We start from the raw sequence: 16,530 nt of genomic DNA on the forward strand, positions 1-16,530 counted from the left end.
AGTCACACTTATCACAGACACACTGCAATTGCATGTGATTAAGACAGGTGTCCAGGCCTTTCTCTGACCTCATACCCGCTCAGTCTTTATGACATCAAATCCCATCAGTCTCTGACCTCATACCCACTCTGTCTTTATGACCTTCCACTCAGTCTCTATGACACCCTATTACCCACTCAGTCTCTAGACTCTCTGACATCATACCTACCCAGTCTCTCTGACCTCATACCCTCTCAGTCTATGACGTCATACCCACAGTCTCTCTGGCCTAATACCCACTCAGTCTATATGACCTCATACACACGCAGTCCCTTTGACCTCATACATACTCAGTCTTTCTGACCTCATAGTCCCAGTCGGTATTAGACAGAACGTCGCGGCCATGCCCGCCTGTGGAGAAACAATATGTGGTTACCTAGGTCGCCCCATTGGCTCACAGCAAACGCACTTTTCTTGTCTGCTTGTTTTAGTAAATTACAAAACTACATTTATGAAAAGTACAACATGTCTAAAGATGACTTATTAACACTGCCTGCTCCCGACTTTTCTCACTATTTTGAAAACGTAATGTTGTACCGGTATCCTTCATTCCCCTTTTCATAATGGTGCTGGCAGCAACATGAGTGAGTGCTAGCTAGCTACCTACCAGAACATTAAGCTAGCCAAGACCAACAACACAAACAAACGGACGATACAGCTAAAAATAGTTTAACTAGGCAAGTCAGTTAAGAACAAATTCTTATTTTCAATGACGGCCTAGGAACAGTGGGTTAACTGCCTGTTCAGGGGCAGAACGACAGATTTGTACCTTGTCAGCTCGGGGGTTTGAACTTGCAACCTTCCAGTTACTAGTTACTAGTACAACGCTCTAACCACTAGGCTACCCTGCCGCCCCTGTTTGGACTTCTGCAGTCAATTTGCTGTCTACAAATTATTTGTCATTATGACTATCCGCGAAATAACAAATCGGCTGTGGCTGAATCTAGTTTATGATGACCTTATACCCACTCAGTCTCTATGACCTCATATCCACTCAGTCGTTATGACCTCATACCCTATCAGTCTCTATGATCTCATACCCACATGTCTCTATGACCTTTTGCATGCTCAGTTTATGGGACCACACACACAGTCAGTCTCATGTGCACACAGTCTCTATGATATCATACCAACAGTCTCTCTGACATCACATATTCTGCCTCTAACCTTCCAGCTCAATGTCTTTGACCTCATACCCCCAGTCTATGTTGTCCCAACTCCTCTATAAGACACAATAAACCCAGTCTACGACATCACACCTTTCGATCTAACTTTCGACTTCATACCGAGCCTCTGTCTGTTTTGTCATAGTTTTCACGGTGTAACATTATGGCTAGAATACCATTTCACTACCATTCCACATCTGTCTTTCTACTAACCAGCTGTGTTTTGTGAGTTGGACCTCTACATACTGTGACACTACACAATGAAAACCATGTAAAAGCATGTGTACTGTACACACACAGATGTTTACAGTGTGTGTGTGTACTGTATGATCTCACACAGGCCTTTGTTCGGTAACTAGACTCCAGGCTCTCTATTACAATAGGGTGGTGTGGCCAAACGTTGTTTTGGGAAGAAAATGTCTGGCCATGGAATTTGGCCTGGATACAAATTCACAGACCAGTTGTACTGTTGTGAGGATCACTATGTGTTTTCTTGTCCATTACCAAGAAATTTCCCCTAGCTGACACGCCTTCTCACTAGAGGAGACAATTTAGCCAACTTGGCCAACCAGAGATAGCGTGACACACATTTGGATCAGTAGTATATTTTATTATTTGTAGTTTGTTGTTTTGATCTTTTGGCTTTTTCCTCATATTTGGGTTATGGTGTTATATTCTGTATCGTTAGATTTCAGTGCAGCCTTTGATGTTATTGATCATAATTTCTTATTGAAGAAAATCTCACATAGTTATGGCTTTACATCACCTGCCATCAAATGGTTGGAGAGTTATTTATCCAAAAGAACTAGAGAGTATTCTTCAATGGACGCTTTACAGTGTGGTATCCCTCATGGCACTTGCCTTGGGCTGTTACTCTTCTCTATTTTTACAAATGATTTGCCACTTGTCTTACACGTTTGCACACTCTACACATCAGCACCTTCAGCCAATGATCTCACTGATAATCTTAGCAAGGAGTTACAGTCAGTGTTAGAATGTGTAATTAACAATAAACTGGTCTTAAATACATCTAAAACCAAAAGCATTGTTTTGATTCAAAGCATTCTCTTGGACCTAAACCTCAACTGGAGAAAGAGTGTAAACATTGAACAAGATGGTCAGTTATCATGGCCAAGTCATATTGACAAAGTTGTTGTGCAGATGGGGAGAGATTTGTCTGTTATAAAAAGATGCTTCTGCATTTTTTACACAAAGATCAACTGTACTAATTGTTCAGGCTTTGATCTTGTCCCATCTTGATTACTGTCCGGTAATATTGTCGGGTGCAGCATAGAAAGACCTAGCAAAGCTGCAGCTGGCTTAAAACAAAGCAGCACGCCTTCCCCTTATCTACACACACAGAACTAACATCTACAACATGCATGATAGTCTTGAATGGTTGAGGGTTGTGGAGAAATTGACTACTTCTCTTCTGGTCTTTTTAATAAATATTTGTGTGTTGAAAATGCCTAACCACTTGTATCACATGGTTGGAGAGTTACTTATCCAATAGAACTACAGGGTATTATTCAATGGAAGCTTGTACAGTGTGGTATCCCTCATGGCATTGCATGCACTTTAAACAGACATACATAGCCCACCAGACATACCAGTTTCTTCACGGTACCCAAACCAAAAACAGATTTAATGCGTTGCCCAGTTATGTATAGAGGCGTGTCATCATGGAATCCTCTGCCACCAGAGGTTACTCAGGCAGAAGCAAGTTTAACATACACTATATATACAAAAGTATGTGGACACCCCTTCAAATTAGTGGATTCGGCTATTTCAGCCACACCCGTTGCTGACAGGTGTATACATTTGAGCACACAGCCATTCAATCTCCATAGACAAACATTGACAGTACAATGGCTTTACTGAAGAGCTCAGTGACATTAAAATGGCAACGTCATAGGATGCCACCTTTCCAACAAGTCAGTTCGTCAAATTGTTCCATATTAATGCCCATGATTTTGGAATGAGATGTTCGACCGACCAGGTGTCCACATACTTTTGGTCATGTAGTGTATTGTATCCCAGTGCCTCTCCTCTTTCTAAATATCTAATTCAACTGTACTGTATATACTAATTTGAATATGTATATATGAATACTGTGTAAATAGTATTTTTGTTGTCTTTTGTTGTCTCTGTACTTTGTCATGTATTTGTACATTTTATGTGGACCCAAGGAACAGTAGCTGCTGTACGCACAATAGCTAATGGGGATACTAATAAACTAAACGAAACTTAGCAGATACTTTTCTCCAAAATAACTTACAGTACAGTGCATACATTTTTTGTATGTGTATGTGATCCTTGTGGCAAATGAACCCTCAACCATGGTATTGCTAGCCCCACAGTCTTGACAAATAATCCACACAGGACCAAGTATTGTCTCTTTCAGGCGCTGTCTGAACTTGGCGGGATTTGTAGGCTATACTCCCCAAATGATGTGTTGGACTGTTCCCTTAGTGTTAGAACTGTTCTGTTCTCTGAACTATGAACCCCTAACTGTAACCCTTTGTGTCAATGAGACGGATAATTTGCACACATGCACACATATCCTTCGTGGTGGTGTCTGTAGCTGTATTATACATTTGAATCATACATCCCATATCGTTCCAAGTCCTAGTTTTTTTAACCTAGTGCAGTAGGCTATGACATGCACTGCTTTACTATTGAATTCCGGTCTTCTTACTTAGTTTGTGTGTATATAGGCTATCGTCCCTCTCCTTGGCTCCTCATATCACTCTAACAATTTGAAGCTAGCCAGAGCCACCCTGACCAATGACATCATGGATTCCTTGAGGCCTGGGTCATTATAAATAAACAATGTTTTTGGACATATCTCTCTCTCTCCCTCTCTCTCTCTCTCTCTCTCTCTCTCTCTCTCTCTCTCTCTCTCTCTCTCTCTCTCTCTCTCTCTCTCTCTCCTTCTCCTCCTCTCTCTCTCTCTCTCTCCCCCCTCTCTCTCTCCCTCCCCCGCCTCACTCTCTCCCTCTCTCTTCTTCTTTCTCCTCCCCACTCTCTTTCTCTTCTCTCTTTCACCCTCTCCTCATTCTCTCTCTCTCGCTCTCTCTCGCTCTCTGTCTCTCTCACTCTCTCATTCTCTCTCTCTCACTCTCTCCATGGCTGTAAATGGTTGTGATGGGTGTGCTGCAGCAGTGGGGATGGAGATGGTCTCTGGGCTGGGCTAACGGAAGAGATGTGTCTCTTAGGGCACTATTTTCACAAACTTGGTGCTGGCTACAGATTTCAGGGTGCGTCTGTATTTTCACAACTGAAATTATGTGCGCAGTAGCTGGTGGTGACGCAAAACGACTGGGTTTTGATAAATTAACAAATTGTGTCAAGGCTTTATACCTCACTGGCCAATCAGAACATGGTCCATAGCTAAATATGTGGTTGCTTCAAGTTGTGTATTTACAGAGTCTCCCGAGTGAAACGGAGGTCTAAAGCACTGCACCGCAGTGCTTAAGGCATCACTAGGGACCCGGGTTTGATCCCGGGCTGTGTCACAGCCGGCCATGTCAGAGAGACCCAGACTCGGGGCACAATTGGCCCAGCTTCGTCCGGGTTAGGGGAGGTTTTGGCCGGGCCGGGATGTCCTCGTCCCATCACGCTCTAGCGACTCCTGTGGCAGGCTTAATGTACAATAATAGTGAAGACATCAAAACTATGAAATAACACATATGTAATAATGTAGTAACCAAAAAAGTGTCACGACTTCCGCCGAAGTCGGGCGGTGTTCGGCGGTCGATGTCACCGGCTTTCTAGCCATTGCCGCTCCATTTTTCATATTTCCATTTGTTTTGTCTTGTTCCATACACATCTGGTTTTCATTCCCTAATCACACTGCATGTATTTAGTCCTCTGTTCCCCTCCATGTCTTTGTGTGAAATTGTATTTATGTTACGTTTATGTTACGTTATGTTTCCCCAGACCTGACTGCCCTTAACCAACACAAAAACATCCTATGGCGTTCTGCATTAGCATCGAACAGCCCCCGTGATATGCAGCTGTTCAGGGAAGCTAGAAACCATTATACACAGGCAGTTAGAAAAGCCAAGGCTAGCTTTTTCAAGCAGAAATTTGCTTCCTGCAACACTAACTCAAAAAAGTTCTGGGACACTGTAAAGTCCATGGAGAATAAGAACCCCTCCTCCCAGCTGCCCACTGCACTGAAGATAGGAAACACTGTCACCACGGGTAAATCCACCATAATTGAGAATTTCAATAAGCATTTTTCTACGGCTGGCCATGCTTTCCACCTGGCTACTCCTACCCCGGTCAACAGCACTGCACCCCCCACAACAACTCGCCCAAGCCTTCCCCATTTCTCCTTCTCCCAAATCTGCTCAGCTGATGTTCTGAATGAGCTGCAAAATCTGGACCCCTACAAATCAGCCGGGCTAGACAATCTGGACCCTTTCTTTCTAAAATTATCTGCCAAAATTGTTGCCATCCCTATTACTAGCCTGTTCAACCTCTCTTTCGTGTCGTCTGAGATTCCCAAAGATTGGAAAGCAGCTGCGGTCATCCCCCTCTTCAAAGGGGGTGACACTCTTGACCCAAACTGCTACAGACCTATATCTATCCTACCATGCCTTTCTAAGGTCTTCGAAAGCCAAGTCAACAAACAGATTACCAACCATTTCGAATCTCACCATACCTTCTCTGCTATGCAATCTGGTTTCAGAGCTGGTCATGGGTGCACCTCAGCCACACTCAAGGTCCTAAATGATATCTTAACCGCCATCGATAAGAATCATTACTGTGCAGCCGTATTTATTGATCTGGCCAAGGCTTTCGACTCTGTCAATCACCACATCCTCATCGGCAGACTCGACAGCCTTGGTTTCTCAAATGATTGCCTCGCCTGGTTCACCAACTACTTCTCTGATAGAGTTCAGTGTGTCAAATCGGAGGGTCTGCTGTCCGGACCTCTGGCAGTCTCTATGGGGGTGCCACAGGGTTCAATTCTTGGACCGACTCTCTTCTCTGTATACATCAATGAGGTCGCTCTTGCTGCTGGTGAGTCTCTGATCCACCTCTACGCAGACGACACCATTCTGTATACTTCTGGCCCTTCTTTGGACACTGTGTTAACAACCCTCCAGGCAAGCTTCAATGCCATACAACTCTCCTTCCGTGGCCTCCAATTGCTCTTAAATACAAGTAAAACTAAATGCATGCTCTTCAACCGATCACTACCTGTACCTACCCGCCTGTCCAACATTACTACTCTGGACGGCTCTGACTTACGTGGACAACTACAAATACTTAGGTGTCTGGTTAGACTGTAAACTCTCCTTCCAGACCCATATCAAACATCTCCAATCCAAAGTTAAATCTAGAATTGGCTTCCTATTTCGCAACAAAGCATCCTTCACTCATGCTGCCAAACATACCCTTGTAAAACTGACCATCCTACCAATCCTCGACTTTGGCGATGTCATTTACAAAATAGCCTCCATTACCCTACTCAACAAATTGGATGCAGTCTATCACAGTGCAATCCGTTTTGTCACCAAAGCCCCATATACTACCCACCATTGCGACCTGTACGCTCTCGTTGGCTGGCCCTCGCTTCATACTCGTCGCCAAACCCACTGGCTCCATGTCATCTACAAGACCCTGCTAGGTAAAGTCCCCCCTTATCTCAGCTCGCTGGTCACCATTGCATCTCCCACCTGTAGCACACGCTCCAGCAGGTATATCTCTCTACTCACCCCCAAAACCAATTCTTTCTTTGGCCGCCTCTCCTTCCAGTTCTCTGCTGCCAATGACTGGAACGAACTACAAAAATCTCTGAAACTGGAAACACTTATCTCCCTCACTAGCTTTAAGCACCAACTGTCAGAGCAGCTCACAGATTACTGCACCTGTACATAGCCCACCTATAATTTAGCCCAAACAACTACCTCTTTCCCTACTGTATTTAATTAATTTATTTATTTTGCTCCTTTGCACCCCCATTATTTTTATTTCTACTTTGCACATTCTCCCATTGCAAATCTACCATTCCAGTGTTTTACTTGCTATATTGTATTTACTTTGCCACCATGGCCTTTTTGCCTTTACCTCCCTTATCTCACCTCATTTGCTCACATCGTATATAGACTTGTTTATACTGTATTATTGACTGTATGTTTGTTTTACTCCATGTGTAACTCTGTGTCGTTGTATGTGTCGAACTGCTTTGCTTTATCTTGGCCAGGTCGCAATTGTAAATGAGAACTTGTTCTCAACTTGCCTACCTGGTTAAATAAAGGTGAAATAAATAAAAAAAAATACGTGGGTATTGCCATACTTTTTGTCTATGTTCCATGTTTAAGCACATGTACTTTACTTTATGTACTTTTGTGCTTTCGTTGGACCGGAATAAAAAGTGTGCCTGTTCACTACACTCTGCTCTCCTGCACCTGACTTCCCCTTCCAGTACACACCCTTAACAAAAATGTTATGTTTTTTATATTTGAGATTCTTCAAAATAGCCTCTAAGAATCTTGACCAAGACTTTAAGCTCTTAACAATGCCCAATACTTTTGGCTTTCTGTTGCTCAGGTAAAAACAACAGATATATGCATAATATACATTACCAGTCAAAAGTTTGGACACACCTACTCATTCCAGGGTTCTTTATTTTATTATTTTCTACATTGTAGAATAATAGTGAAGACATCAAAACTATGAAATGACACATATGGAATCATGTAGTTACCAAAAAAGTGTTAAACAAATCAAAATGTCAAAACCTGCCAATAGAGGGCCGCCCACCAAAATTCATGGACCAGGCAAGGAGGGCATTAATCAGAGAGTTAACATAGAGACCAAAGATAACCTTGAAGGAGCTGCAAAGCGCCACAGCGAAGATTGGAGTATCTGTCCATAGGACCACTTTAAGCCATACACTCCACAGAGCTGGGCTTTACGGAAGAGTGGCCAGAAAAAAGACATTGCTTAAAGAAAAAAATAAGCAAACACGTTTGGTGTTCGCCAAAAGGCATGTGGGAGACTCCCCAAACATATGTAAGAAGGTACTCTGGTCAGATGAGACTAAAATTGATATTTTTGACCATCAGGGAAAACGTTATGTCTGGGGCAAACACAACACCTCTCATCACCCTGACTGAGAACACCACCCCCACAGCGAAGCATGGTGGTGGCAGCATCATGCTGTGGGGATGTTTTTCATCGGCAGGGACTGGGAAACTGGTCAGAATTGAAGGAATGATGGACACCGCTAAATACAGGGAAATTCTTGAGGGAAACCTGTTTTAGTCTTCCAGAGATTTGAGACTGGGACGGAGGTTCACCTTCCAGCAGGACAATGATTCTAAGCATACTGCTAAAGCAACACTCGACTGATTTAATGGGAACCATTTAAATGTCTTGGAATGGCCTAGTCAAAGCCTAGACCTCAATTCAATTAAGAATCTGTGGTATGACTTAAAGAGTGCTGTACACCAGCGGAACCCATCCAACTTGAAGGAGCAGGAGCAGTGTTGCTTTGAAGAATGGGCAAAAATCCCAGTGACTAGATGTGTCAAGCTTATAAAGACATACACCAAGAGACTTGCAGCTGTAATTGCTGCAAAAGGTGGCTCTACAAAGTATTGACTTTTGGGGGGTGAATAGTTATGCACGCTCAAATTTTCTTGCTTCACAAGAAAAAATATTTAGCATCTTCAAAGTGGTAGGCATGTTGTGTAAATCCAAAATTCCAAGTTGTAAAAAAACTTTCGCAAGCCACTGTAATTGCTTCCCGTGAGTGTATAATACAGACAAGGCATCTTAGACTATGGAGGGTTTTACACAAATGCAAACTTTTCACAGGAGCTTGACAAATATCCAATATATAGAGAAATGGGGAATACCCACTCACCTTTATACTGATCCAAAATGTTTTATAAACATACACACATCATTGAACCATCTTACAGATCATTTTTGCACTTCTCCCGAAATAGCAGACAAAATTGCATTGCAATTGAGCCATTTGCTTTCTCAGCATAAACCCACGGATGGTTAATCTTTCTAATGAGAATGGTTTTTCATCAAATTAAATGAAAAACAATCCATGTCTTTTTTTAAACAGCCACAATATTTCTAAATTGGATCAGGTCAGAAGCATGATATCATAAATCACCTCTATCATTCCATGAGCATAAGGCTATGTTTGCACGAATAGTCCTCAGGGCTCTCTGGCAGGAGGCATGGATGTTTGTCCCATCCATTGAAGATAGTTTATTAAATAAATACAGTAACCCTACAATAAGCCTAGTTATAACAAACATGTAGCCAATCTAGTTTGTTTTTATTGGCTTCAACATGGACATATTTGTCGATACACCTTGCATTGATATTTTTTAAATGCACTGCATGTTTGATTATTGGACATTGCCCAATTAATAAGATTAGCCTACCATCACCATCGCCTGTTAGTGACTTTGCCACGTGAAAGGTAAACTGACAGGCAAATAGCCAGGCTTCAAGCTGATCGCTACGATTTGACAGTTAGGTCCAACAGATGAAAGTGGAAAGTAGGGGTTGTAAAATAGCATAGCGCTGGTCAAAGTTGCCAAAGAGCGTGCGTTTGACACTAGCGTCGCCTTAACGCCAGCTAAAAATAGAGGCCCTAGTGTAAATATTTACCTCAAAGGTTTTATGGATGCTCCTACGCACTCAAGGCGTATACCAGCTCCACTTTTACCCAGACCGGTCACTAAGGAATTCTAGGTCCTCGAAAAGCACCCTTTCAGACAAAACACTATAGAAATATGACATGACAGAAGATTGACCTGGGTCAAAATACTATTTGTTTTTATTTCAATTACTTTGGGTGGGGTTTGCATTTTTGGCGCTGTTGGTTCTGGAGCTAAATCAACTGCATATTAGTAATTGAAAGAAAAATGTTTGCCCCAGGTCGGATTATGACACATACTGTGGGATAAACATTGGCACAGAATAATTTTTTATTAATCTTTTTTTTATTTTTATGTAACCTTTATTTAACTAGGCAAGTCAGATATTTACATTGACGCCTACCTCGGCCAAATCCGATGCTGGGCCAATTGTGTGCCGCCCTATTGGACTCCCAATCACGGCCGGATGTGATACAGCCCCCCCCCCCCCCCCCCCCCCCCCCCCCATAGTAAGGATATTGGCCATTCAAGTGTGAAGTAGTGTATATAAAACAGTGCTAATGCAAACAGTCTATAAAAGGTGTTATCACAACCAAGCTTCCCCATTGCAGGTTGTATACTGTATTTACAGTGGTCTCACCTTCTCTCTCTCTCTCTCTTTCTCGCTCTCTCTCCTTCTTTTCTCCCTTTCTCTCTCTCTCTCCCATTACTCTTTTAGGCACCTGGTAACGACATACCCCTGAAGTATGTAGAGACTATGGTGAGTTTGAGCTGCATCTTATATTCTATTTGGTTGGGTGTGTGTTATTTAATTTTTCTAGCTAAAACAACTCAAACCGTTAAGAGAGGGATCAAATTTATCAAATCAAATGTATTTATATAGCCCTTCGTACATCAGCTGATATCTCAAAGTGCTGTACAGAAACACAGCCTAAAACCCCAAACAGCAAGCAATGCAGGTGTAGAAGCACGGTGGCTAGGAAAAACTCCCTAGAAAGAAACATAGAAAGGAACCAGGCTATGAGGGGTGGCCAGTCCTCTTCTGGCTGTGCCGGGTGGAGATTATAACAGAACATGGCAAAGATGTTCAAATGTTCATAAATGACCAGCATGGTCAAATAATAATAATCACAGTAGTTGTCGAGGTTGCAGCAAGTCAGCACCTCAGGAGTAAATGTCAGTTGGCTTTTCATAGCCGATCATTAAGAGTATCTCTACCACTCCTGCTGTCTCTAGAGAGTTGAAAACAGCATGTCTGGGACAGGTAGCACGTCCGGTGAACAGGTCAGGATTCCATAGCCGCAGGCAGAACAGTTGAAACTGGAGCAGCAGCACGGCCAGGTGGACTGGGGACAGCAAGGAGTCCTCATGCCAGGTAGTAGGTAGGATGAGGAATGCTTTTGCTCCATTGTGTTATTATCATTGTGATACAAGCCAATAATCTTGACCAAGACTTTAAGCTCTTAACAATGCACAATACTTTTGGCTTTTGGTTGCTCAGGTAAAAACAACAGATATATGCAAAATATACATTACCAGTCAAAAGTTTGGACACACCTACTCATTCCAGGGTTCTTTATTTGTACTTTTTTATACATTGTAGAATAATAGTGAAGACATCAGAACTATCAAATAACACATATAGAATCATGTAGTAATCAAAAAAGTGTTAAACTAAACAAACTATTTTATATTTGAGATTCTTCAAAGTAGCCACCCATTGCCTTAATGACAGCGTTGCACACTCTTGGCATTCTCTCAACCAGCTTCATGAGGAATGATTTTCCAACAGTCTTGAAGGAGTTCCCACATATGTGACCCAATTCAGGAAACTAGGCGTATGTCGCAAGTCACAACTTCACAGGAGAGCTGTTTGAACGTAAACAATTTTTTTTAACATAATGCGTTTTTTGGCAGAAATAACTTCTCGAATATGTGACTTTTCATGTGCCTTAATATCAAACTTGTATGCCATCTGTAAATACGAATACAATTGTTAAATTATGAGCCTAGTTGGTCTAAACACAGAAAAAGTGCAACCTTCCCGCTGTTTACCTAGCTAGCTACATGTCTTATCAAAATACTCTAATTTTGACAAAGTATTTTCATTTGAGTTAAAGTGTACTGTTAGCTAGCTAACTAACGTTAGTTGGCTGGCTCGCTAACTAACGTTATGTCATGCATTGGGATTCATTATTTACCTAGCTAGATTTCTTAACAAAAGACTCTCATCTTAGTGTGCCAGAGCGCAGAATAACTATTACATTTTTGAACGCTCAAAACCCGTTGAATATGTTGGGTGTCAGTAAACGTCAGCAACAAAGCATCATTCAATTGTTGCCAGCAGCACAGTTACAGTCAGTCACCAGCACTCTGGATAACATGAAAAAAGCCTAACCAGCGAGTAAAATGGTGGGGGCTCCCAGGTGGCGCAGTGGTTAAGGGCGCTGTACTGCTGCGCCAGCTGTGCCACCAGAGACTCTGGGTTCGCGCCCAGGCTCTGTCGTAACCGGCTGCGACCGGGAGGTCCGTGGGGCGACGCACAATTGATAGGGCGATGTTCCGTGAGCTGTTCTTTCTCTCTCTTAGGTGTCTGGAAGTAGCTGACAAGTTAGTACAGAATGGTTGGATCAACACTTAAAGAAATGGTTGGAGCTAAGGCTTAAAGGGGTGTGAACAATGCTGAATGGGTGTAGACAAAGAAGGGCTCTCCAATAGTTCTACAAAAACATTGAACGACTCAAAAGTGAGTTTTCAAGTTGATCAATTTTCAAAGCCTAATTACTTTCCCAGTGTTTCCTCAAATGCAGTGTACCATTTTGTAGCTATGAGTCTATTTTATTCAATGTAAAAAAAAAAAATCAAATGTAAGACCGAATCCAGGTGGTGAGTCACATATGCTGAGCACTTGTTGGCTACTTTTCCTTCACTCTGCGGCCCAACTCATCCCTAACCATCTCAATTCTGATGATTCTGGAGGCCAGGTCTGATGCAGCACTCCATCACCCACCTTGGTCAAATAGCCCTTACAAAGCCTGAAGGTGTGTTTTGGGTCATTGTCCTGTTGAAAAACAAATGATAGTCCCACTAAGTGCAAACCAGATGGAATCACATATCACTTCAGAATGCTGTGGTAGTCATGCTGGTTAAGTGTGCCTTGAATTTGAAATAAATCACTGACTGTGTCACCAGCAAAGTACCCCCACACCATCACACCTCCTCCTCCATGCTTCACGGTGGGAACCACACATGAGGAGATCATCCGTTCACCTACTCTGCGTCTCACAAAGACACTGCGGTTGGAACCAAAAATCGCACATTTGGACTCATCAGACCATAGGACAGATTTCCACAGATAGAATTTCCATTGCTCGTGTTTCTTGGCCCAAGCAAGTCTCTTCTTATTATTGGTGTCCTTAAGTAGTGGTTTCTTTATTTGGGCTGCAATCTGAGGCTGGTAACTCTAATGAACTTATCCTCTGCAGTAGAGGTAACTCTGGGTCTTTCTTTCCTGTGGTGGTCCTCATGAGAACCAGTTTCATCATAGCTCTTAATGGTTTTTGCAACTGCACATGAAGAAACTTTAAAAGTTCTTGAATATCTTTCCATATTGACTGACCTTCATGTGTTAAAGTAATGATGGACTGTCGTTCTCTTTGCTCATTTGAGCTCTTCTTTGTCACATCCTAATCTGTTTCACATGTCTTTGTGCTTGTCTCCACCCCTCCAGGTGTCGCCCATCTTCCCAATATCCCCAGTGTATTTATACCTGTGTTCTCTGTTTATCTGTTGCCAGCTCGTTTTGTTCGGCAAGACCTCCAGCGGTTTTCCCCTTGCTCCTGTCTGTTTCTAGTTTTCCCAGTTTTGACCATTCTGCCTGCCCTGACCCTGCCTGCCATTCTGTACCTTTTCACACCACACTGTTTTATTGACCTCTGCCTGCCCATGACCCTGAGACTGCCTGCCGGTCTGTACCTTTTGGACTTTTGATCTGGATTACTGACCTCTGCCTGCCCTCGACCTGTCGTTTTGCCTGCCCCCTGTTCTAGTAATACACTTTTGTTACTTCGACACTGTCTGCATCTGGATCTTCCCTAAAAGTGATAATTCTTGCCATAATATGGACTTGGTCTTTTACCAAATAGGGCTAACTTCTATATACCACCCCTACCTTGTCACAACACAACTGATTGACTAAAACGCATTAATAAGGTAAGAAATTCCACAAATGAACTTTTCACAAGGCACACCTGTTAAATGAAATACATTCCAGGTGACTACCTCATGAAGCTAGTTGAGAGAATGCCAAGATTGCGCAAAGCTGTCATCAAGGCAATGGATGACTACTTTGAAGAATCTCCAATATAAAATCTATTTTGATTTGTTTAACACTTTTTTGGTTACTACATGATTCCATATGTGTTATTTCATGGTGTTGATGTCTTCACTATTATTCTACAATGTAGGAAATAGTCAAAATAAAGAAATACCCTGGAGGTGTGTCCAAACTTTTGACTGGTACCCTACATACACACTCATCTATTGTGTTTATTCATAAAAGAACATAACCAAATACACATGAACACAAAGAAACTGAACAAATTAATGCAATATGCAGTGTACATGCAAACACACGGTGATCCAGTCACAGCTGTGTATGAGTAATTGCCCTCTGCGTTGATCCAAATAAACGTTTAGTCTCTCTTCAGCTGAATTCCATATGATGGTGTATCACTGACCACACAACCTCAGGGGGTAGTGAGACAATTTGAGCTTTGTCCTGCTGTTACACACACACGTACAAACATGTGCACACACACAGACACACACGTACAGACACACACATGTAAACACATGCATAAACGAAGGAACGCGTGCATGCACGCACACACGTACACATGCATGAACTAACCCACACACGTGCACACACATGCAATGAGAGAGACTGTCTGTATTAGTTGCTACATTTGTGTTGTGTGTTGTATGTTTGCATTTGTGAATGTATGTTTTTTTTATGGTCTATTCAGTATCCAGTACAGAGCCAGCCATGCAAGTTTTATAGCCAAGCATACAGCATAGGTTGCCTATGACACGTTTCCTTTTGGGTTTGGAATGGGTCTTATTTAGTCTGAGAAAGGAAGTATCACGTTACAGATTGGGACTTATGACTAATGTTCCCTCAATTTTTTTTAGGCACTGAGCAAATTGCACATCTGCTGAGTGCAAAATTGAACATTGTGAAAGTTCTGTGCAACTTCCAGCACACTTTATTGTGAACACTGGGGCTGTACCTGCTTTAAGTGACAGTTTTAACAGTGGCCAAGTAGACTACTGTGGCTATTTGATCATAATGTAGGCCTATCACTGGCCTACCATAAAAAAACTATGAAGAAAATGCCTCCCATAACATTTTAACATGGAAATAGCTGTTCTATCATTCAGCCTACAGTAGCTGCCAATGTGTGGTGTTCAATGTAGACCTACATTCCATGAGACTTTTGAAAAACATGCAGGGCTTGACATTAACCTGTTTATCCACTTGTCCTTCAGACAAGGAGGTGACTGAAAATGTTGTTGTGCTGTTTGATGCAAGAAACCACTTTACAAAATACAATGTATTATTATTCCCAAACCATTATTAAAGAGAATCAGACAAATGATGCTACCCTCTGCCTATTGGCTACTTAGCTTATTCAAGCCTGTCTCAAAATACAACACTGCCCCTTTAAGACAAAAAAAAGCTCTATATCTGACTTGCTTTTCAAAGATGTCTAGAAATGTTTTGTGCTCTTATAGGAAGCAATCAATTCCCTATTGTTGACTACAAATGATCTATAGCTGGGCTAATAACTCACTAACTAGCAAAGGATATGAACAAAATGCACACACATGGCTACATGTAGCTCTTGCTTTGATCTCAAAACAAGCGCATCTACTCACGACCACAGCTGTAAACAGTCCAGTTCAAAGTAAATGGCACAGATCCATTTATGAAAATGGTCTATTTTTCGATAGACAAATGAGATGATCGTGCACTACAGGAAAAGGGGCTGTAGTTGAGCCCCCATTCACATCGACGGGGCTGTAGTTGAGCAAGTCGAGAGTTTCAAGTTCCTTGGTGTCCAACAAATTATCATGGTCCAAACACACAAAGAAAGTTGTGAAGAGGTTGCAACAATACCTTTTTCCCCCCCAGGAGACTGAACAGATTTGGCATGGGTTCTCAGATCCTCAAAAAGTTATACAGCTGTACCATCGAGAGCATCCTGACCAGTTGCATCACGGCCTGGTTTGGCAACTGCTCGGCATCCGACTGTAAGGCGCTATAGAGGGTAGTGCGTACGGCCCAGTACATTACTGGGGCCACGCTTCCTGCCATCCAGGACCTATATACCAGGCGGTGTCAAAGGAAGGACCAAAAAAGTGTTAAAGACTCCAGTGACCCAAGTCATAGACTGTTCTATCTGCTACCGCAAGGCAAGCAGTACCAGAGCGCCAAGTCCGCGCTAAGTCCGCAAGGCTCCTTAACAGCTTCTACCCCTAAGCCATAAGACTGCTGAACAATTAATTAAATGGCCACCTGGACTATTTACATTGATTACACCCCCCTGTTTTTACACTGCTGCTACTTGCTGTTTGTCATCTATGCATAGCCACTTTACCCCTACCTATATGTA

General features: G+C 42.4%; 1 protein-coding gene across 9 annotated transcripts in view; it reads left to right on the plus strand.

Moving 5' to 3' along the window:
* LOC139380518 (tensin 1b) overlaps nucleotides 1–16,530 on the plus strand; it is a 291,929-nt gene that overhangs the window by 187,851 nt on the left and 87,548 nt on the right. For 6 of the 9 annotated variants that reach the window (XM_071123243.1, XM_071123242.1, XM_071123244.1 and 3 more), the window contains one exon: nucleotides 10,572–10,613. The exons of the other annotated variants lie outside the window; for them this stretch is intronic. In XM_071123243.1, coding sequence (XP_070979344.1) covers nucleotides 10,572–10,613 — 42 coding nt within the window. The remainder of the gene's footprint in view (nucleotides 1–10,571; nucleotides 10,614–16,530) is intronic. 9 annotated transcript variants of the gene reach the window in all.

Source organism: Oncorhynchus clarkii, chromosome 22 (assembly GCF_045791955.1).
Source record: "Oncorhynchus clarkii lewisi isolate Uvic-CL-2024 chromosome 22, UVic_Ocla_1.0, whole genome shotgun sequence".
NCBI classification, from domain to species: domain Eukaryota; kingdom Metazoa; phylum Chordata; class Actinopteri; order Salmoniformes; family Salmonidae; genus Oncorhynchus; species Oncorhynchus clarkii.